Here is a 24,048-nt window from a genome sequence, read left to right as displayed (position 1 = left end):
AATACAAAAACACCAACTTTTTAATAAATACAATATTTATGAAAATAGATAAAATACCATCACATAACAAAATGGCATATTACATGGACAGATAAAAAAAAAATATGCTTACTAATATACAGTAGATATCATGTGGATCCACCACTAGGGGGAGCTGACTGCACACTGTGTAGTCTTCAGTTCAATATATAAATACTAGTGTGAGCTCCCCCTAGTGGTGGCTGCAAGTAACCAGAATGTTATTACCGGTATTTATCTCTATGTCCAGGAGATTTGGAGCTCTGTATTAGAAAAAAAGGAGCTCTGACCACTGAAAGGGATATAGTAAGGAATTTATCAGAGCAAAAGATTAAACCTTTTTAAGTTAAAAAGCGAAAGATACTCAAAAGTGGAAATTTTTTAAGGTACATCTAGACGTGCATCCACATCACATCAAAACAGACATGACCCTGATGAGACCTTTTTAATGTATTTTTTGCACTTGGAAAACTCATTTAACCCCTTAAAGGGGTTATCCCATGACGAATGTAAAAAACGAAAATTAGACATCATATAGTACATGACGATCTCTTTCTAATAAAGCTAGAACCAGCCCTGTACCTCACATGGGTCCAGAGATCTCCACATTCATTGCTCTGCTAGATTTATATCAAGCTGGCAGCTCAGGAGGTGTGTCCTTTCTGCTGCAGCTCTCTCCCCATCACAGCTCAGGGGACATATCCTTTCTGCTGCAGCTCTCTCCCTATCACAGCTCAGGGGGCATACCCTTTCTGCTGCAGCTCTCTCCCTATCACAGCTCGGAGGGTGTCCGTTCTGCTACAGCTCTATCACAGCTCACCAGATGTGTGCTTTTTGCTGCAGCTCTCTCCCTATTACAGTTCAAGGGGCATGTCCTTTCTGCTACAGTTCTCTCCTTATCACAGCTAAGGGGGCACATCCAGGGGGTGCTTCTTTTCTACTGCAACTCTCTCCCTATCACAGCTCAAGGGCATGTCCTTGCTGCTGAAATTCTCTCCCTATTACAGCTCAGGAGGCATGTCCTTTCTGATGCAGCTCTCTCCATGTAACTGTCACAGTTTCTAACAGTAGATAAGGCTGGTGGCAGTTAAAGGATGGAACTGAGCATGTGCGACCACCTCAGTCATATTGTAGTTGTGTCTCCATTCTGTAGAATATCGGCTGAAGATGTCAGAATCTTCATTTCCTCTTGTCTTAAGGCTTCCACCAAAACAAGGTGAGGATCTGCCGTCTTCTCACTTTTCCGAGATGAGATCTGAAAAGACAACAATGCAATGAAAATGTACAATTCACACAATGTCTGATGGGTGGGGTCCCTCCAGTGAAACCACCACCTATCGAAAAACCAGGGTCCCCCCTTAGGACCAAGCCAATTTGGAAGCAACGTTTTAAATTTTTCCTCCCTGTCTTCCAAGAGCCGTAACTTTTTAATTTTCTTCTCTCTAGAGCTTGCTTTTTTGTGGGACAGTTGTGGTTTTTAATGGCACTATTTAACATACCATATACCGTAATTTTCACCCTATAAGACGCATTTTTCCCTGCGTCTTATGGGGCGAATACTAATGAGTGCTTCCATGATGGAAGCGCTCATTAGTACCGGAGGACCAGGAAGCGGTAAAGACTCTGTACTCACTGCTTCCTGGTCCTCGGCTGTCGGCTGCGCACACATTGAGGGCGCTCTGTGACCTCACGCTGTGCGCGCCGGTTCACAGCACAGCCGACAGCGGGAGGAAGAAGAAAGGAGGGGGGGCGGTGAGGGTGGTTTATTTATTTTTTTAAACATGAGGCAATAGGGGCTGATCTGATTTACAACAGGTAAAGGTCTGCAGTTCATGGGTATCATCTGCCTACACACAAGAAGACATGGTGGAATTTCTAATTCTATTCTATGTAGAAGAATTAAAATGAGGGGCAGTCTCCAGAAAATAGAGATCTATGATTTGATAATAACTGTGTTTAAAGGAGTTCTCTAAGACCGAGAAGCTATTTTAACCCCTTAACAGTTTTTCCCAAGCACTGCTTGACCTTTGAGCTTTGTCATTGAGGCAATGGGGGCCGCTGGGGGCTGATATGAGGCAATGGGGGCCGCTGGGGGCTAATATGAGAGGCAGTGGGGGCTGATATGGGGTCTGATTGGGGTCTGAGGTCTGATTGGGGGTCATTCACATTGGGGTCTGAGCTGAGGTCTGATTGTGGGTCTGATCTGAGGTCTTGTTGGGGTCTTATTAACATTGGGGGTCTGATTGGGGCTGTTAGGTGAGGTCTGATCTGAGGTCTAATAAAAAAAAAAAAAATTCTTATTGTCCCCCTCTAATACCTAGGTGCGTCTTATGGGCCGATGCGTCTTATAGGGCGAAAAATACGGTCATGTATCGCAGAACTGTGAAAATGGTATTCGTGCGGTGGAATAAAAAGCAATTCCACCACTGTTTTTTGGGTTTTGTTTTTACAACTTTCACTGTGGGTTAAATATTAGATGACGCCCTCATCCTGCAGGTCACTGCGAATACAGCCAAACCAAGTGCATATACTCTTGATTCTGTTTTACTATTTGTAAAATGACATAAAATTGCTTTGCATTGTCGTATTCTGACACCCATAACTTTTTTATTTTTCTTTCGACGGAGCAGTGCAAGAATTTGCTTTTGTATGGCCAGCTATAGTTTATATTGGTATCAGGCTGGTGAGCATACGGCACTTTGATCATTTTTTTATTCAATATTTTGTGTAGGCGACCAAAAATTTACTATTCTGGCACTATAGTTTATATTTTTTATAGTTAAATAACACAATATTTTAATTTTCAGACACGATATAAAAATTTTTGGACACAACTGTATTTTTTTTTATATATTTGGCCTCCAGCTGCCAGGAGGAAAACTCAACACCCCGTCTCGGGGGATATCCTTCTTCTGTGTAACCGCTGTGCCCGCTATTGAATGTGGAGTCTGTGGGGTTAGGAGTCATCTCTAATGCCAGTCAATGCAACACAGCGGGAACCCGCCATTTACGGCGCAGTCTTAGCTTCTGAGAACTTTCCATTCACTACACGCTCATCTGAGATGTAAATGTAGGTCAAGGTCAAGAAGGGGTTAACCGTAGCAACAGGTTACGGTGGCTGCAAAGAGCAGAAGAAGTTCTGTCTATTATAGTCTATGGCAGTTACAGAAAAAGCTGAGCATACCTGCTGACTGGATGTCCATACAGAGCAAGCCTACTGATGTTACCATGGCAACCCCAGAGCAAGTACAATACATTACTGCAGCAATTAAAGGGGTCGTCTCACTTCAGCCAGTGACATTTATCATGCAGATAAAGTTAAAGGGGTTATCCCATCTTAGACAATGGGGGCATATCGCTAGGATATGCCTCCATTGTCTGATAGGTGCGGGTCCCACCGCTGGGACCCGCACCTACAAGGAGAACGGAGTCGGGGAGAGTTGTGGCTGGAGGACCCCGGGTTTCCCAAGGTCCGTCCACCACCAGGTGCAGCTCCCCGCCTCTCCCATTGAAGTGAATGGGAGCGCACCGCGCATGCGCAGCCACCGTCCATTCATTTCTATTGAGCCGCCGAAAATAGCCGAGTGCTGTCTCGGCGAATTCCATCGGCTCCATAGAAATGAATGGGAGCGGTGGCCGCGCATGCGCGGTGCGCTCCCATTCACTTCAATGGGAGAGGCGGGGAGCTGCACCTGGTGGTGGACGGACCTTGGGAAACCCGGGGTCCTCCAGCCACAACTCTCCACGACTCCGTTCTCCTTGTAGGTGCGGGTCCCAGCGGTGGGACCCGCACCTATCAGACAATGGAGGCATATCCTAGCGATATGCCCCCATTGTCTAAGATGGGAAAACCCCTTTAAAAGGGCTTCTGCACTTTGTTTACACTGATGATCTATCCCCTGGATAGTATAAAAGTAGTGATAGAGTCGCACTCTCCGACACCAGGGACCCCCCCGCCAATCAGCTACAGTTCAGCCCCATACACATGTAGAAGAAGAACCTGCAGTTCCAGACTCAACCATCAGGCAACTGTGGCGCTGTTATTAGAAGAAAGCAGTCTTTTTTTCTTTCTCATAAACCCCTTTAGAGTCTACCTAGTTAAAGGGGTTTAGTGAAATATCCATATCTATTTTTCTGGACAAAAATGTAATTACAATTTAATTTCAAGAACGTTTCCCTGACTCACCTCGTCTAGAGCACGGGAGGTCTGTTCTAGTAAATGGAGGCAGATTTTCCGCACAAGTTCCACGGACGCCCGCTCACAGGACTCAGACACAAAACTTCCCAGAAGAATTTTTTTCCAGGATGTGCTGAAATCAAAACATTGAGGGGAGAGAAAAAAAATTAGGAAAAAATTACTGAATTCTCTCTCATTTCATTATTTCTTATCCCCTTTACAGAAAACGTTGTGTGTTCCTGTAATAGCAGCGTCTAATGAAGCTGGCAGGTAAGGACCAGGCCCTTCCAGAAGAAACAGATCTGACGTAATCATTACCGCAGCACAATTCCTTTACTCTGGCATCCAATAATCCAGAAAGTCAGATAATCCGGCACTTGTTTCTGGCTAAGGACTGAAATAAAATGTGGAACTGCTGACAGCACTAGGCAGGGGCTGAGGTGAGCAGGACAAGCATACCTTTTGTGTAGGTTTATTATCAGGAGTAGGGTGAATATGAACTTTTATTCTGCTCCTAAAAGTAACCAGGGCAGAGCTTTACTGTGAAGTGCTCTATGCATTTAGCTGCTTCACAACCCCTCCCCTCTGCCCTGAGTGACAGCTGTTGGATCCAACCAGTAGACCACTACAGCTGTCACTTAGAGCAGAGGGGAGCGGCTAGGAAGTTCAATGCGGTGAGCATTTCACAGTGAAGCTCCACCCTGGGCACTTGCAGGAGCAAAACCTGGCAGAATAAAAGTTCATATTCACCCTACTCCTCAAGGAGCAGGACAAAATGTTATGTTCACACTACTCCTGATAATAAAGCTCCGTAAAATGCACAAGTTTCCTGCATTCCTCAGACTCTACCTAGTGCAGTCAGCAGTTTAGCATGGTCATGACTGCTGACAGACTCTCGTAAATGGCCGATAATAAATCAGGTTATCACGTGTCTATTGCATAGACACATTCACTTTTACCTCCGGACCCTACCCCTCTCTAGCTGCTTCATTCTGTGCTCTCCTGTTCTGTCACCTTCAGGTCTCCTGTACATGTAGAGTATTTGCTGCAAATTTACTGACTCAAAACGCGCGGACTGCAGCAGAAAAAATCTGCCCCATGTAAGAACACCTAATATCCTCCCCATCATGTGGATAAGGGTAACAGTTAGATTAGGTCCCATGTCCCCCCATTTGAATGAATTGGCGGTCCAGCATGCACATTGCTGCATCATTCATCTCTATGGGGCTCGTGGAGAAGTCAGAACACCTGCCTGTCTCCCACAGTCCCATAGAGATGGTGCACATGCTCCACCTGCCACTCCATTAGTTGGGGTCTCAGCAGTAGGTCCCCCACTGATTGAACAGCAATCCCCCTATTGAGTGGCTAGGGGATAACATGTTCCGACTGGAATACCCCTTTAAGGGTGCAATCACACGAACGTGTGATGGCTGTGCCCGTTTTGCGTACTGCAAATTGCGGATCCACAAAACAAGGGCACTGATCCATGTGCACCCCACACCACGGTGACTTCAATGGGTCCGTAATCCGAACGATGCAGCCAAGGACCCACTGAAGTCAATGGGTCCGCACCACGACTCAGGGCGCACACAGTCAGTGGACGCGTTTTGCAGATCTGCAGTTTGCGGACCAGAAAACGAGCATGGCTGTCACACGTTCATGTGAATGCACCCTAAGAGGAACTTTAGAGGTTGTCCCATTATGACAACTTCTCCCCTATCTCCATAGGATAAGGGATAAGACAGTGTCTTATTGGTGGGGGCCCAACCACTGGGATACCCGTGAGCACAAAAATGGGGGTCCCTGCTCCCCCATTTGCACGGAGCGGCAGTCACACATGCATGCCGGCGCTCCATTCAGCTCTATGGGACTGCTGGAGATAGAGCTTATTACAATCGCTGGCCGATCTGGCAGTCTCATAGAGTTGCATGAAGCAATAGACAGTCACGCCAGCATATCTCCTGCTCCATTCAAACAGGGAGCAAGGACCCCCGTTCTTGTGGTCGGCAGGGGCCACAGCGTTCGGACCTCTGCTGATCCTGAAGATAGGGGTAAGTTGTCTTAAAAAGGACAACCCCTTTAAGTCAAGCAATAGTGATGAATAAAGAAGGTCCCCAAGAGACTTTGCAGCAGCAGGGGCTGCACAGTACACCCTTCAGATGCTGCAGAACCTCTTTATGACAAGAAAGAACCTGCATTTTTATCTTATCGATGAAGTTCTGCAGTAATTGGGGGGGGGGGGGGGGTACAAAGCACTTTACACAAGCTGTGGCAGAAAAACACTATTTAGCTGCTGCAGAAGATCTTTGAAAATAGAAGTCATTCTAGACTAAACTAAAGTCATTCATCTCTCGCTCAGTGACTACGGGGTGCGCTCTGGAAACAGAGGTCACGGGAGCAGGAGACGGTATGTCATCCTGTCAGGTCTGGCCAGTTAATGAGGCCGGCCGGCATTCCGGTACGATTCGGCAATGCCAGATCTCTTACTGCATATGTGAAACTAGCCTTACTATCTGAACCTATGTAATTAGATGCAAAATATACATGAAAACTAATAAACTTCATAAACAGAGGTATCAAGACGAAACGCGTGTCGTACAACTCATCAGCGCCAAGGCACAGTAGTCTGCAGGCTGTAAGGAGCCTCCAGGAGGGGCCATCTGGTCCAAATGTCAGGTTCCTGGAAAGAGACAAAGAGAGTCTAATGGATGGCACAGAATTACTGCCGATGTCCCCAGGATGCCAGAGATACACTAAAAGTTCCTGGACGTTTACTGTCCCACCTACACGGTCGTGAAAAGTGGTCACGGTGAACACTAGGATGTGCGCCACTAATGTCAGATAGGTGTAGGTCCCACACCTATCTCTAGAACGAAACTCCCAAAGTGAAGGAAAGCGTCCTCTATTCATTTCTATGGGACTTCTGAAGATAACCAGCACTCCCATAGAAATGAATGACTGCGCGGTAGGGTCTCCTTCACATTGGGAGCTCAGTTCTGGAGACAGGAGCAGGTCCTTGAGGTGGGACTTACACCTATCTGACCCTGGTGGCATATTTTTGTGATAGGCCAACCAGGTCTGATGTGAGACAACTCCTTTAATCTTGTGACGTATTGCTGCTGACCCTTCCACAGCAGATACTTGACTTCTTTATCTAGAAGAGTCGCCATAGGACCTAATTGTCTAGAAAGGCGTAAAAGTGGCTGAAACACATAATAAATCTGCCATGACACTTATCTAGCACATTCAGCTAAGGCTCTGTTCACATTTCCATTGAAGGCTTTGTCAGAAATTCCATAAATATTTGAATGGAACAATAGCACAGCATGCAGCACTATTGTATCCATCGATGGAAACCCAACAGACCCATCAATGGGGTCCATCAGGAGCTACTGGGCGTGTAAATAGACCCTTCAATATACTGCTAAAAAAGACCACATACTGAGGGGCAATCTGAGGTGGATGATCAAAAGGAACTTACTCTAAAAAGCCATTTTCTTTAAGAAGCGACCATTTCTTCTGTAACTGTTTGTCTTTTCTGGAAACAAACTGAAGGATGGCGTCTAGAAGAATTAAAATCATTACGGATCAAGAAGATGGATAGACAGATAGATAGATAGATAGATAGATAGACATGGGATGAATATATAGATATGGGACAAATAGATAGATAGATAGATAGATAGATAGATAGATAATTATGGAGCTACACTGAAGACTACACAAACCTCTTGCCACATACACACTTTGATGAGGATTGTGAGCTGCAATAAAGCCATACTCCAGGAGGAGGCGCTGGTTATCATGATGTGAGTAGCATATGAAGACCTGCTCGTATTTCTTGTAAGGGACCTTAGTCCTTATCTCGTAACATCGATTCTTCTCATTGAAAGAAGCTTCCACCTGAGATGGAGGAAATAAGAGCCAAACGTCGGGCAAATGACTAACACTAAAACAGAGAATATATTGGCCAAAGAATAGCCATAGAGAAGTCAGGAGATGAAATGAACTCCCCCTCCCTCTCAGTAGTCACAGCAGGAGCCCCCACCCTCCCTCTCAGTAGTCACAGCAGGAGCCCCCACCCTCCCTCTCAGCAGTCACAGCAGGAGCCCCCACCCTCCCTCTCAGCAGGAGCCCCCACCCTCCCTCTCAGTAGTCACAGCAGGAGCCTCATCCTTCCTCTCAATAGTCCCAGTAGTAGCCCCCCCACCCCCACCCCATCGCCCTCAGTAGTCACAGCAGGAGCCTCTGCCCTCCCCCGAGCCCCCCACCCTCTTCTCAGTAGTCACAGCAGCAAAGCAACCCTCCAGTGTCTCTACAGACAAAATAAACACTAGGGGGCATAATTACTCCAGTGAAATCTTTGCAGTCATATTACATATGCACCAGTCAGGCAATCCCCCGTTACCTGCACGCCAGCATTGTGGTTCAGGAGATCTAGATATGGCGCCAGAGCATACACATCCTGCTCAGCAGAGAAACATTCCCTGTGAGCGTGTTTCATGTACACCGTCCTGGTATTCACCGTGCACCAGGCCCACCGCACGGCCTCATAGCTTAGTATGTTCTCCGGGGCCTCCGGAAACAAGGGACTGAGGGACTTGAAGAACGGCAATGCTGAGGAGTAGAATTCCTGAATGGCGCTCCTCTGCTCCGCGGCTTTCTGCCTCACAGGATCCGGCAAATAGTTCACTGTCTCTTCTTCCCAGTACACCGGGCAGTCGTAGGCACTGGGCAACACGTCCAAGTACGGCTTCCATGGGGACTGATCTCCAACGTACCTTTCCAAGACCAGGAACGTGCACAGAGCCAGCAAAGGGGACACAGGGGGGCGCCACCTAGACAAAAAACATAAAAATGCTCCATAAATGGCAATGATGCTGGTCTGATGCTCCTGAGATGAGTTTGTCCTTTGGTACTCATGATGAATACTAAACCTGCTGAGCCTGGATGTTCATGGCTCTGAATGACAACTGCATGTGGGAGCATAGCGATGTCACTGCCATGACCTGCACATGGGTAGCGCGCATGCACAGCGCAGTGAGGCGTACTGTCCCTGCCTCAGATGCACATACATCCGATGCAGCTGGAAATAAATCCTGGTCTTATCACTGGCAAATTTTGATTTCTTTCACCGCTTTCGGTGCTGGTGAATTTCTGCCAGCACGCGACAGGTCCTCTTTATAATGGTTAGGTCATGTTTACAAGTGGCAATCTAACAGTCCGCTATAATAAGCTGTTCTGCAGCAGCTCCAGCACCGGAACTACAGAGCTCTGTCCATTGTGGAGTGGAAGGAGCTGGTAAACGCAGCGCTGCTCCCACTGAAGTATGCTCCGTCCACCACACAATGGATGGCGCCGTGTGGTTCCTGCGCGAAACAGCTGATTGGCGGGGGTGCGGGGAGTCTGATCAGATACTCATAACTAGTGTTGAGCGAACTTCTGTTTTAAGTTCGGCGTCCGGTTAGCGGAGAATCCCGATATGGATTCCGACTTCCATTGTGGTCCGTGGTAGCGAATCAATAATGGCCGATTATTGATTTCGCTACCACGGACCACAACGGAATTTGGAATCCATATCGGGATTCTCCGCTAACCGGAAGCCAAACTTTAGACGCCGAACTTAAAACAGAAGTTCGCTCAACACTACTCATAACCCATCCTGAGGATCAATATCAAAATCTTGGACAACCCCTCTAGTCTCCCAATTTATCTAAACTGAACCATAAAGCAACTTTGCAAATAGTCTTAATAATAAAAAGATCTATTGTTTTGTTTCCAAACCTCCTACCGCCCCCGACATACAGTTGGTAGGTTAGCGGGATGTAGGGGACACGGCGTCTGAAACGCTGGTCTAATAAATGACCTTCATAGTTCTCCTGCCCTGTAGGACCTGTCCTGTATTACACATCTAGCAATTTCAATGGGCAATGCTTTGTAATGCTTCATTTCACCTATGGTGGCGCTGCAGAGCAGGTTTCCCCCACAGATGACAGCTGATCATTGGAGGTCCCAGCAGAGGGTCCCTTTGTGATCGGTTTATGGTCAAGGGATTCCTCTAATAAGTAGGAATTAGCAGAGAACCCCCAGGACAGCAGCCCACGTGCCCTTCTGGTCATGGTAGCCATATGTGGTCCCACTCACTAGAATTGGCATTGAAATTGAAAACTGAATTGAAATACAGCACTGATATTGATGCCAAGTTTTATGTCGATACCTGAAAAACCAACATGGAGTCATGAAATGCTTACCCGTGGATATATTTGCCAAGGTAACTGGTGAGGACCGTGCTCGTGGTGAGCAGGCAAGATTCTGGCAGGGAGATGATCAGCTCTCCTGGCTGGGAAGAGGACAGAGATCGGGTAAACCGGGGTTTAGGTCCCTTAAAGGAATATTCCAGTTGTTAAAAGGTATTACCTATCCACAGGCTAGGGGATAACCATTACACTGGGTGGGGTCCTACAACTGGGATCTCCACCGATGGTGAGAAACAAGCACCTCTTACCCCTTGGAGACCCCAAAATGAAGGAGGTGGCAGGTTGTGCATGCGCACGACCAGTCCATTCATCTTTATGTGAGTTCTGGGGACAGCGCTCCGCGATCTACAGGACTCCCCTAGTGATGGATGAAGCGACGGTTGAATGCTCCGTTCATTTCTGGGGGCTCTGATGATCGGAGGAGGTCCCAGCAAAGGACTCCCACTCATCTAATAGTTATCCCCTATCCTGCAGGTAACTTGTAATACCTGAACTTATCATCAGATGCATCAGAAGAGACACAAGACACAGTCCCACCACACAGAAATTGGCAAAACCCTACGGAAGCAGCCTGGACACCTAAAGTTCATAAATGTACGGCGGAAGTCTGCTGTTTTACACGGCAAATACTCGGGGCTAATGTCTACGATTGGCAATAACGCCGATTGAAGATATTTAAACTAGGGATCGACCGATTATCGGTTTGGCCGATATTATCGGCCGATATTGAGGATTTTGAACGTTATCGGTATCGGCATCTATTTTGCCGATATACCGATAACGTATGGGGAACACAGATCGCGCTGCTCTCAGCGCTCTCTGTGTTCCCTCCGCAGCACAGGGGAGAAGGAAGCAGTGTCTCCTCCCCCTGTGCTGCTGCTGCCGCTGCCGCCAATGAGGGGATAGAACATAAGAGGAGGGAGGGGCTGTGGCCGCTGCGCCACCAATGATTAATACTGGGGGGCTTGGGGGGGCGCATTGCGCCACCAATGAAGATAAGTCTCTCGATCATTCATATACAGAGGCGGAGGCTGGCTGCAGAATCACATAGCCGGCTCCCGACCTCTATGAGCAATAGCTGCGGGTCCGCGGTAGTAACTCCTCAGGTGCCGCGGATCGCAGCTACTGCTGATAGAGGTCGGGAGCCGGCTATGTGATTCTGCAGCCATTTCCCGCCTCCTGTATGTGAATGATCGAGAGACTTATCTTCATTGGTGGCGCAGTGCGCCCCCCCCCCCCAAGCCCCCCAGTATTAATCATTGGTGGCGCAGTGCGCCCCCCACCCCCATCCCAATCCCTGCCAATATCAATTGTAAAAACATTGGTGGCGCAGTGCGCCCCCCCCACCCAGTATTAATCATTGGTGGCAGTGGGCCACAGGATCCCTCTCCCCTGCTCCTCCGATCGGAGCCCCAGCTGTGTAAGCCTGGGGCTCCGATCGGTTACCATGGCAGCCAGGACGCTATTGAGCCCTGGCTGCCGTGTTCAGCTCCATGCTGCCTGTGTGCACTATGCACAGGAGCGCAGGGACAGCGTGAGATCCTATTCACCCTGATAGAGATCTATCAGGGTGAATAGGACAAAAATTCTAGTCCCTAAGGGGGCTAAAAGTTAGTAAAAAAAAAAAACACAAAAATATTAAGTATAAATGAAAAAGTTTTATAAAAAAAAAAAATACACATTAACAATAAACAAAAAAATACACATTAACAATAAACATATTAATTTTCAGCAGATTTGTGTAGGAATTTTTTTTTTTCTCAAAAATGAAAATTCCCAGAATATCGGTATAAATTATTGGCTATCGGCCTGAAAGTTCACAAATTATCGGTATCGGCCCTAAAAAATCAATATCGGTCGATCCCTAATTTAAACCTTTACACTGGGTTCAGACCTGAGCGTATTTGATATGCGCGTTTAACGCGCGTTTTTGTGCGCGTTTTTGTCCATAGTCAGCGCGCGTATTACGCGCGTTGTGTGATTGACAGCAGTGTCCTATGGCCGCAACACGCGCGACAAACGCCCCAAAGAAGCTCAAGAACTTGTTTATGCGTCGGGCGTTTTTCAGAGCGTTTCGAACGCGCTGTGTAAAACGCAAAAATGTATACCAGTCCCATAGGGAAGCATTGGTTTGCAATCGGTTATGCGTTTTACAGCGCGTTTCGAACGCGCTGTAAAACGCGCAAGTGTGAACTTAGGTTAGAAGCAGTGGTCGATTTGGGCACCCGCACCCAGCAATTGGGGGAGCCATTGGTTCGCTCTGAAAGTTCAGGTCTCTCTGAAGAAACCCGGAGTTTTGGAGCTGTTAGTTCCTATGGAGCCCTGGGGTTTTTATAGGTATGAGCTGAATGCCTTTCTAGGCTTTGAAATGAATGTTCCGTATACGGAATCAAATATCGGCCCGTATACAGAACCGCAAAAAACGTTCGTGTGCATGAGCCTTAATGTGAGGCACAGGGTCTTATTACTTTAGTACCTCCATGTGCCTCACATCAATATTAACCCCATAATGGGCAACATGGGGTTAATGTGAGGTACATGATGGGGTCATTTACTAATAATGTGAGGCACTTGGAAGTCTAAATTGATAAAACCATGTGCCTCACGTTGATAATAACCCCCGTCAACTACCATCCTTACATAATGGGCAACATGGGGTAATGTGAGATACATGATGGGGATACTTTCTATTATGGTGCATTCACACAAGCGTAGTGTTTTGCGGTCCAGGAAAACACGGATACCAGCCCATGTGCGTTCCGGCACCGCAATTGTGGACAATAGGACATGCGCTATCTTTTTGTGGGGCAGCGGAACGGAACTACGGACCGCGGACAGGATTGATATCAATGGGTCCGCAACCCATTCCGCAAAATTGCGGAACGGGTGAGAAGCCGTTTATATGGTCGTGTGAATGGGCCCTTAATGTGAGAAACTGAGGTCCAAATTGATAAAATCATTTTGCCTCACATTAACAGTAAGTATCCCCATCATGTATCTCACATTAACCCCATGTTGTTCATTATGTAAGGATGTAGTTGACGGGGTTATTATTAACGTGAGGCTCATGGTTTTATCAATTTAGACTTCCATGTGCCTCACATTATTAGTAAGTGACCCCATCAAGGAACTACTCGCATAATGGGAAATTGACACTTTGCCAAAAAAAAACAACAAAAAAAAAAAAAAAAAAACCACACATCACCTCATTTTTAGGTTAATGTGTGGTATTTTTTGTTGTTTTTTTTATGCATGGGTATTGAATGGTATCGTGTATCACAATAAAAAAAAAATTGGTCTCGAAATCAAATCAAAATGTTGGCATGGTGGCAGCACTATTGTACTGACCCGGAGAATACAGGTTAGGTTTACCGTATGGTGAACTGTGGTGGAATTGTGTTTTGTTTTTTTCCCCAATTCCACCCAAGTTGGATTTTTTTTTTCCAGCTCTCCACTACATCGTATGCAATAGTAAATGATGCCATTAGAATTTGTCTCTCATAAATACGACTATGTGAACGGATAAATAAAAAAAGTTATGGATCCGAAAGGCAGGGAGTAAAAATGATAAATCCTCCAGGGCGAAAACAGTTAAATCAGTGCATCAGCCACTTAATCTGACCCGAGGAGAAACAAGAAAAAAATATGTGCATATTATAGTGTTGAGCGAACTGTGTTTTAAGTTCGGCGTCTAAAATTCGGGTTATCGAAGAATCGCGTTACGGATTCCGCTACCACGGACCATAACGGAATTTAGAATCTATAACGCGATTCTTTCAATGACCCGAATTTTAGACGCCGAACTAAAACACAAGTTCGCTCAACACTACATATTAACTATTTACCTATCTAATTGCAAACTCTATATTACTTATTACTGGAAGTGCATCATCACCTACCTGCAGCAGCTGGGTGGTCATCAGCCCCCTCCCCGTATTAGGAGATAATTATAAGCAGGTGTTAGACAGGGAAACCAGGGTGGGAGATGGTCTCCTCCTACTTGTCACAGTAAATGGAAGGGAGGGTCAGACTACACAGGGTTCGTTTGTAGTCTGCACCAGCAGCCTGAACGCAATAAAACGGCAGGAGATGATTAAAGAGGTTGACGCATCAGATTCCTTTTGCCAGGCATTGATGGACCTCCGTCCAGGTGATACATGAAAAGCTTGAGCCCACCACAACAGGAGCTGCTCTTCAGACCAAAGCTCTTTTCTGGCGTGTGCAGGTGGGTACCAAGCAAGGAGCCTTGCCCCATGACATCCATATGTCCTAATAGGGTATCCACAGGAGACTGGAAGCGGCGCTGCAGTAACCAGCTCCATCCACTACAAAATGGATGGCGCTGTGTAGCTCCAGCACCAGGGCTACTGCAGAACAGCTGACTGGCAGGGTTGTCGGAAATCAGACTTTCAATACTGATGAACTATTCTGAGGATAGGCCATCGATAGTGAAGGAGCGGAATAGCGATTTGTCTCATCAAGAGTCCTTCACCTGTGGGGGGCTGCCCCCGCTGCTGAAGAAGTTCCCCCGCCCCTGGCTGCTTGATTGACAGCAACGGACATCTCGCCTCCGCTCCGAGTAGCGACACAAGCACAAAGGCTCTGCTTCTGAAACCGTGATTGTGCCGCTACTCGGAGGAGGGCTATCCCTGTCAATCAGGCAGCGGGTGGAGCTTCTTCATCAGGGGACAGCCCTTCACAGGTGGAGGACTCTTGATTACTAGTCCACTCCGTCACTATTGATGGCCCCCCTGAAGGACTCTTGCTGATGAGACAAATTAGTACGAATCGATTTGCTCATCTCTAGAGTGGACAAAACCTTTAACCCCTTAAGGACTCGGCCCTATTTCACCTTAAGGACTTGGCCATTTTTTGCAAATCTGACCAGTGGTCACTTTAAGTGGTGATAACTTTAAAACGCTTTGACTTATCCAGGCCATTCTGAGATTGTTTTTTCGTCACATATTGTACTTCATGACACTGGTAAAATGAAGTAAAAAAAAAAAACATTTTTATTTATAAAAAAATACCAAATTTACCCAAAATTTTTTAAAAATTGCAAATTTCCAAGTTTCAATTTCTCTACTTCTATAATACATAGTAATACCTCCAAAAATAGTTATTACTTTACATTCCCCATATGTCTACTTCATGTTTGGATCATTTTGGGAATGATATTTTATTTTTTGGGGATGTTACAAGGCTTAGAAGTTTAGAAGCAAATCTTTAAATTTTTGAGAAATTTTTAAAAACCCAATTTTTAGGGACCAGTTCAGGTCTGAAGTCACTTTGCGAGGCTTACATAATAGAAACCACCCAAAAATGACCTCATTCTATAAACTACCCCCCTCAAGGTATCCAAAACTGATTTGACAAACTTTTTTAACCCTTTAGGTGTTCCACAAGAATTAATGGAAAATAGAGATACAATTTAAAAATTTCACTTTTTTGGCAGATTTTCCATTTTAATAATTTTTTTCCAGTTACAAAGCAAGGGTCAACAGCCAAACCAAACAATATTTATGGCCCTGATTCTGTAGTTTACAGAAACACCCCATATGTGGTCGTAAACCGCTGTACGGGAACACGGCAGGGCGTAGAAGGAAAGGAATGCCATACGGTTTCTGGAAGGCAGATTTTGATGGACAGTTTTTTTTTTGACACCATGTCCCATTAGAAGCCCCCCCTGATGCACCCCTAGAGTAGAAACTCCATAAAAGTGACCCCATCTAGGAAACTACGGGATAAGGTGGCAGTTTTGTTGGTACTAGTTTAGGGTACATATGATTTTTGGTTGCTCTATATTACACTTTTTTTGTGAGGCAAGATAACAAGAAAGAGCTGTTTTGGCACCGTTTTTATTTTTAGTTATTTACAACATTCATCTGACCAGGTTGTCACGGATGCGGCGATACCTAATATGTATACTTTTTTTTTTTATTTATGTAAGTTTTACACAATGATTTCATTTTTGAAGCAAAAAAAAATCATGTTTTAGTGTTTCCATAGTCTGAGAGCCATAATTTTTTCAGTTTTTGGGCGATTACCTTGGGTAGGGTATGATTTTTGCGGGATGAGATGACGGTTTTATTGGCACTATTTTGGGGTGCGTGTGACTTTTGATCGCTTGCTATTACACTTTTTGTGATGTAAGGTGACAAAAAATGGCTTATTTAGCACAGTTTTTATTTTACATTTTTTACGGTGTTTATCTGAGGGGTTAGGTCATGTGATATTTTTATAGAGCCGGTCGATACGGACGCGGAGATACCTAATATGTATACTTTTTTTTTATTTATGTAAGTTTTACACAATGATTTCATTTTTGAAGCAAAAAAAATCATGTTTTAGTGTCTCCATATTCTGAGAGCCATAGTTTTTTCAGTTTTTGGGCGATTATCTTAGGTAGGGTCTCATTTTTTGTGGGATGAGGTGACGGTTAGATTGGTACTATTTTGGTGGGCATAAGCCTTTTTGATCGCTTGCTGTTGTACTTTTTGTGATGTAAGGTGACCAAAAAATGGTTTATTTAGCACAGTTTTTTTTTTTTTTTTTTACGGTGTTCATCTGAGGGGTTAGGTCATGTGATACGTTTATAGAGCCGGTCGATACGGACGCGGAGATACCTAATATGTACACTTTATATTTTACCAACTTTATTTTTTGTCCCACTCTGGGACTTAAACTTTTGGGGGTCTGATTCCCTTTACAATGCATTCCAATACTTCTGTATTGGAATGCATTGGCTGTATGAGTAATACTGTGTGTATTACTCATACAGCTTCCAGGGCCTGTGAGATCCAGGGGGCTGGATCTCACAGGCTCTTCACCGGAAGGCAGCGCAGATGCCTCAGGAAGGCATCGCGCTGCTTTCCATGCCATCGGGTCCCCCCCACAGCCCCATGGGGACCCGATGGCACCACCGCTGCACCAGGTAAAAGCCGCGGTTTGCGGTGATTGCTGACACGGGGGGGGGGGGGGGGGGGGGTCACGGGACCCCCACGCGCATTTAGCCGAGGTGTCTGCTCAATAATTTGAGCAGGCACCTTGTTCCGATCACCGCCCTCCTTAGGGCTATCCGCGTCTGTTAAGTTTTTTTTTGCGGACTGTATGCGGAACCATTCATTTCAATGGGTCCGCAAAAAAAAACTGAAGTTACTCCTTGTGCATTCTGTTTTCGTATGTTCACATGTCTGTTCCGCAAAAAAACAGAACACATCCTATTATTGTCCGCATAACGGACAACCATAGGACTGTTCTACTAGGGGACGGCTGTTCCGTTCCGCAAAATTCAGAATGCACACGGACGTCATCTGTGTTTTGCGGACCGCAAAATACATACGGTCGTGTGCATGAGCCCTTATAGAGCAGACTGTGATTTACCTGGAAAATGGGCCGTCCTGAGTCGCTTGTCCCGGAATCCTCTCTCCTTCATCCACCTCATCAGCTGGATGTACGGCCTTGCATGACTCTGATTCACTACAGGCGATAACAGCAAATGACTCCGGTCCTACAACCCCTTCCCTTCACAGACATTCCCCTTAGGGCTCATGCACACGACCGTGTTTTCTTTCCGTGTCCGTTCCGTTTTTGTTTTTTTTTGCAGCCCGCATGCGAAACCATTCACTTCAAACAGAACATTTCCATATGTCTGCAAGTCCATTCCGCAAAAAAAATAGATCATGTCCAATTCTTGTCCATTTTGCCGACAAGGACAGGCATTGTTACAAGGGATCCTCAAAAATAACAGATGCAACGCGGAACATCACACAGATGTCATCAGTTGTTTGTTTTTTTGGCGGATCCGTGTTTTGCGGACTGCAAAATAGATACGGTCGTGTATATGAGCCCTTAAAGTGTCCCTGTACTTTAGAAGAGCTTGTGTTATGTCATAGTGACATGTCAAAGGTTTAGATCGGTGCAGGTCTGAGCGCTGAGACCCCCGCCGATCGCTAGAAGGAGGAGAGAATAGAACCCACACAGAGCGATCTCTCTCTTTCGTGGCACGTGGACTGTCACAAGACGCTCCAAATTTATTACAGGTCACACACCTGGCCCATCTCACTCCTGTGCACACTGGGGGTCATTTACACTGCAGGGACTAACAGTGTACAGAAATCTGCCAACAGATGCCCTTTAACTGGGCACGAGTGACTTCTAACTGGGCACGAGTGACTTCTAACTGGGCACGAGTGACTTCTATATTTTATATTGTCCCATGTAACAGGCTTCCTATGAATCATGGCGTGTGAGTCCCTGGAATAGAGAAATTAGACTGTCAGCTCACTGGGGCAGGGCCGATGTGAACATACAGCGCTGTGACACATGTTGGTGCTACCCGAGAACCTCTGTACCTGTAGATAAGACCCGGTCCTGGTCTGATGTTACCTGTAGATGTCTCCGGCCCTCTCCTCCTCCTCCTGCCCGTCCGCCCTCGTTTAGGACTCATTCTTCATACTGGTTTGTACCTTTAATAAAACGCAGAAGACGAATATCAGCACGTGGACTATGGGTGGCTGGACACAGGGGCTCCTGTACGGTCTGCTCAATGACTGTCCACAGGGGCAGCCCCCTCGTGGAACATTATAGCAGATCACTAGGACACTCTGATCAGTGGGGGTCCCACTTCTGGAATCGGACCCCTTCCTTCTCGGTATCGGTTGTGCACCCCGCCAATCGAAGCAATGGCCTATCCTAGCAATTCGACCTCTCACACCACAAATCACATCCTGTGTGGACGCCCCCTACAGCTGGTTGTGCACATAGATGTATATTGGATGAACCCGTTGATTTCGGAGGGACCTCCCAACTCGCCCATGATGGCTGATGTGAGGGGAGATAAGGATCAGGCACTTGATCTTCTTCTCCCAGTTTATAGCACATGCATGCTCAGCCGAGCCGAGCATTCATGTGCACAGAGGAGCGGAGGGAGGTAGTGGTCAGACAGGTACCACGTGAGTAGCCTATACTGTAAAAAGGGTTTTTCGGAATTTAATATTTTCAAGACCACGTCACACAGCTGCAGCCTTGTCACAATGTATCCAGACCACAAAACAAATAAACAGAGCAGCTTCCCGTGGATTCCAGACTGGACAATTGGAACGAACCCTCAGCTGTGGTCAGTCCCGTATTACAGGCCATTTACACTGAGCTATCATCCAGTTTCACATGACAGGAGACAGGCTTACACGATCTCCCCCGATCTGGAGGTGAGGACTCCAAGTGCAGCGTCCATGTGGGAGACACAACTTACTTCCGGGGACCGATACTTCCGCCAAAACGCCTTATTGGATACAGTTGTGTGACGTCACGGACAACGCGGAGCTAGTGCTAAAGACTGTAGTGTCTGTATTCCGTGCGGTGTCTCCGCTGACAACGGGCCGCCATCTTTCCAGAGTCTCGCAAAGCAGATTGTGTAGAAATGATTCACCATGTGGTGGGCGATAAATGACAAGGCTTGCTGGAATTTGTAGCATAGTGGTGACAGAGATCTATAAAGGGTGTATACTTTCTATATGGTGTAAAACTTCCTCAAAAATGGCGTTAAAAGGTGCATTAAATTCATATATGGGGAAAATTTACCCAAAATAGAGGTGGTTAAAGAGGAGCATGAAAAATGGGTAGCGCATTGTGCTGGGAGGTCACTTTTTTGCAGTGGCATTGTCGGAGACTGTATTGGAAACCTCCGTCGCAGATTTAGTTTTAAAAAAATCAATGGAGATTTATCAAAACTGGTGTAAAGGAAAAGTAGCTTAGCTGCCTATAGCAACCAATCAGATTCCAGCTTTCATTTTCCAAAGGAGCCCTCAAAAATGAAAGATGGAATCTGGTTGGTTGCTATGGGCAACTAAGCTAGTTTTCCTTTGCACCAGTTTTGATAAATCTCCCCAATAAAGAGGTCATCAGGCCGCTGTTCCTTTCCATTATATGACAGATCTGTTGCCACCATTTTTATCCATATCTGATTGTTGGGTCCCCTGAACAGGTGGCGGGTCTGACCGCTACTGAGGACCCGGATGCCGCTCCATTAATCTCTATGGCTGAGGCAGACACACAGAGGTGGGACCATCCCTCCGCTCTCTCGAGGTCCCCCATTTTCGTCATCGATAGGGTCTCGGTGGTCGTACCCCCACCGATCGGATACTTCTCAGCTATCCTGTGGATAAGTGGTCAGTATGGTAGGGCAACCCCTTTAACACTCCATCATGTCTACGACTCCATTATTTCTTGGTTTGCCTCTCCTAAGAACAGAAGAGGAGATTTACGAAAGACGATGCAATAAAAAAGTGATGTAGTTCTTCATGGCATCCAATTAGGTTGCTGCTTTTCCAAAGGGCCTCTAAAAATTGATCGCTATGGACAACCACTCCACTTTATCCTTGCACTGGTATTTGATTAATCTTGCCCAGTGAACGCCTGGCACGGATATATGCCGCGGCCCATGGACGCAATTCGTTAATAATAGGTGTAATGATTGGAAAATTACAATTCTGTATATATCGGGTCCATAGAAATTGGGCAAATAAACTACTCACAAAAAGTTAGAGATACTTGGGGTGAAATTTCATGATGAACCTAAAATGCACTCTAACCTTTACAAGTGAACTTAAAGGGGTTATCCAAGAGTATAAATAGCTCCCCCATAAACCCGGGCATAAATGGGGGAGCTTTTTATACTCTTGGGTAACCCCTTTAATGGACCTTCTCTAAATGCACATGTCCAACAGTTCAACGTTTCAGTACTTTTTGCACAAATTGCTGTTCCATGAATCTCCCAATAAATTTCCTGGTTCAATTAGAATTGGTATTTAAACAGTCCTCCTCATCATGCGGTTCATATTCTGACATCATGAGACCAAGACGACACCTAACAATTGATTGACAGTACCTCGCCTTTGTGAGGCTTCAAGCAGGATGTTCTCAGACAGAAGTGGCCACTGAGTGTCATCAGCAGGTTGAACAGAGATACAGAGACTGGAAGAGTCAGAGAAAGGCATAGAAGTAGACATCCTTGGCCACATCCCACACCGATGACCACTTCATTGTGAACAATGCCCTGCCGAACCGGATTATGAATGCTACACAACTCCAGGTATATTTAAGGGAGGTGAGAGGCACCCAAGTGTCACGTCAGACCATTCCAAACCGTTTACATCAGCATGGTCTGCGTGCTAAGCGACCTGCAAGGGTACCTGACCACACCACAGGCGTCAACACCTTGCTGGGCCAGGGAGTATCTACCCTAGATGAGGGACCAGTGGCCTCAGTGCTGTTCACTGTTTAAAGTCGATTCACGCTGAGCAGAAATGATGGCTACAAAATGTTGGAGACGTCAAAGAGAGCGCTATGCATCAGCCACTGTTGTCACCAGGCGAGCCTTCGGTGGTGGTGTTACAGTGTGGGCAGGTGTGTCTAGTCAATACAGCACTGCCCTACACTTTGTGAATGGTACAGTGACAAGCCCATACTACTTGAATACCATCATTAATCCAGTCATTGTGCCTCTGGATGAACAACACAGGCCTAATTTCATCTTCATGACGACAATGCGCCAGCTCATCAAGGTCGCATCATTAGGGAACAGCTGCTGAAGACTGGGGGACCTCAAATGGAGTGGCCTGCACTTTCTCTAGACCTGAATCCCATTGAAAACCTAAAGGATCAGCTGAGTCGCCATGTAGAGGCTCGTAACTCTGTACCCCAGAACAGTGGTGTACATAGAGAAGTAAGGGCCCCATAGCAAGGATCAAACCAGGCACCCCACACAGGACAGAAGGGTTTCTGCCTAAACCCTTTTGAATGACCCTTGGGCCATTTTTCCACTGCCTCATTGTCACGGTGGGGAGTGTGGGAAAACTCCCCCTGTATAATGTGGGTAAACGGGGAAGCAACTAGGCCTGGATGCCAGGAAAAGGGAGCAGGTCCCCTCCTATTATAACCCTGATCCTCGCCCTGACTCCTAACCGTATGAGCGAACCCAGATGGTAGGAGGGCTCATACACAGTAACCTTGGTCCCTAAGTCGCCCTGATAATCCTGAAATCAAGGTCAGGAATAAGAGACGACCTGTTCCTCCACAACATGGACGAACAGGAGTCTCCACAGGCCGGCAGCAAAGATAAGGGGAGCCAGTGAACAGCAACTGGCTCGGCAGGTAAGAACCCAGTGATACAACAACACTCCGGAACAACAAGCACTTACCTGCCGCAGCAACAGGGAGGAACACCAACACCAATGACTACCTGGACCCCATGCGAACAGGATGCACGGCGGCACCAGGCAGAGCTGCTCACTGACTTGTAGTTCCCCCTCCGGGGAACCCAGGAGCCCTCTCACCGAAGGCACAAAACAGACAGGGAACATGTCTAGCATCCAAGCCGGACATAACACCACACAGACCAACATGTAACACAACACTAACATAACAACACACCCTATACATAAACCCTCACAAAACATATACAAGGGAAGAAAGGGGAAAATACATAAGGATGACATCAGATGACTTCGATGTCTAACTAGGTGGCCCTCACACTGGAAGGATGGAATATCCAGGGCAAGTGTGTAGTGTACGGGGACTGAATGCCCGTCCCTACAAAAGGGTCACTTGTTGTGCTGTCGTGTCCCCTTATTTATGGGGAAGTTGGTATAAGTCATCTTTATAAAATGTAATGTAATGTAATGCTATGTATTTCCCTGTTACTGTGAAACTTGCATGTACAGGCCTGCTAGGGGTGTCATTTCAGCTCTTAGTCACTAGAGGAGCTAGGGAGCCCTAGTTTATATAAGGCCCAGTCAGGGAAAGGAAAGTCAGTCTAGAGTCTAGAGTTGTAGTTGGAGACTAGACAATGTCTGAGTCAAGTCCAGGCCTGAAGCCTGCAGACCAGGAGAGGGTATTGCAGTCCCTGTAACCGGGTTCCAGATTCAAAGAGAAGGTTCCCCTCCTGAGTTCACCTATGCAGAAGCAGGAACACCTCAATTAAAGAGCCTGAGGAAGCTGAGAGAGAGACAGAGGCAAAGCTCAGAAAAGCAAGAGGTACTCAAGACAACAGAGGAGGTACTTGATAAAGATAAAACCAAGGATATACGCCAGAGCTAGGGTATTGGGCCTTGGAGAAGAGTTTCTATGTTCCAGGATCAGTCAGGAATAGAGTGCAAGCCGCCTGTACTACAAATCCTGTGTTTAACACTCTGAAGTCACCTTGCTATATATAATTGCCTGCATCAAATGTACTGCAACCAACTGTCTGCAAAGGAACTGCGCTTCCATCTATGTCCATGCATGATGACTACTAAAGTTTGAGTACTGTTTTAACATCACGTGGTTCCTCAGTTATTCCTGCTATCAGCAAACGGCGTGCCACCGTTTAATTTGGCACTGGCGTCACGAACATTACTTATCATCACCTGCCCTTGCAGAGAGTCAGCCGTCTCAGGTTAGTGTCACAATTGCACTACAACACCCAGGAACATTTCTACACCTAACTTGAGTACGCTGCAGGAGCATAGCTCCAAACACACCAAGGCTGGAGAACTACTGACCTCATTCTCACAACACCACATTAACCCCTTAAGGACGCAGGGCGTACCGGTACGC

General features: G+C 46.3%; 1 protein-coding gene across 7 annotated transcripts; it reads right to left on the bottom strand.

Annotated features, from left to right (window-relative positions):
- Positions 1–716: 716 nt before the first annotated feature.
- Positions 717–19,756, bottom strand: SETD4 (SET domain containing 4). 7 transcript variants are annotated; one of them, XM_040423124.1, is made up of 11 exons: positions 19,644–19,756; positions 18,841–18,920; positions 17,836–17,931; positions 14,352–14,389; positions 10,447–10,535; positions 8,604–9,033; positions 7,924–8,098; positions 7,677–7,758; positions 6,795–6,875; positions 4,205–4,328; positions 717–1,273 (listed from the first exon to the last, which is right to left on the bottom strand). In XM_040423124.1, exons 2-11 carry the CDS (start codon positions 18,899–18,901, stop codon positions 1,142–1,144), a joined length of 1,308 nt encoding a protein of 435 aa, XP_040279058.1. In that variant the 5' UTR covers positions 18,902–18,920; positions 19,644–19,756; the 3' UTR covers positions 717–1,141. The 7 variants fall into 7 exon arrangements, 6 of the variants coding, with proteins under 6 accessions (XP_040279058.1, XP_040279060.1, XP_040279061.1 ...); XM_040423126.1 differs by having other exon boundaries at positions 19,641–19,722; XM_040423127.1 differs by lacking the exon at positions 19,644–19,756 and adding an exon at positions 19,560–19,640.
- Between the last annotated feature and the right edge of the window lie 4,292 nt (positions 19,757–24,048).

This window comes from Bufo bufo, chromosome 3 (genome assembly GCF_905171765.1).
Source record: "Bufo bufo chromosome 3, aBufBuf1.1, whole genome shotgun sequence".
Lineage (NCBI taxonomy): Eukaryota > Metazoa > Chordata > Amphibia > Anura > Bufonidae > Bufo > Bufo bufo.
Note: the sequence above shows the minus strand (reverse complement) of the source record. Positions and strands in the feature narration are given on the sequence as shown.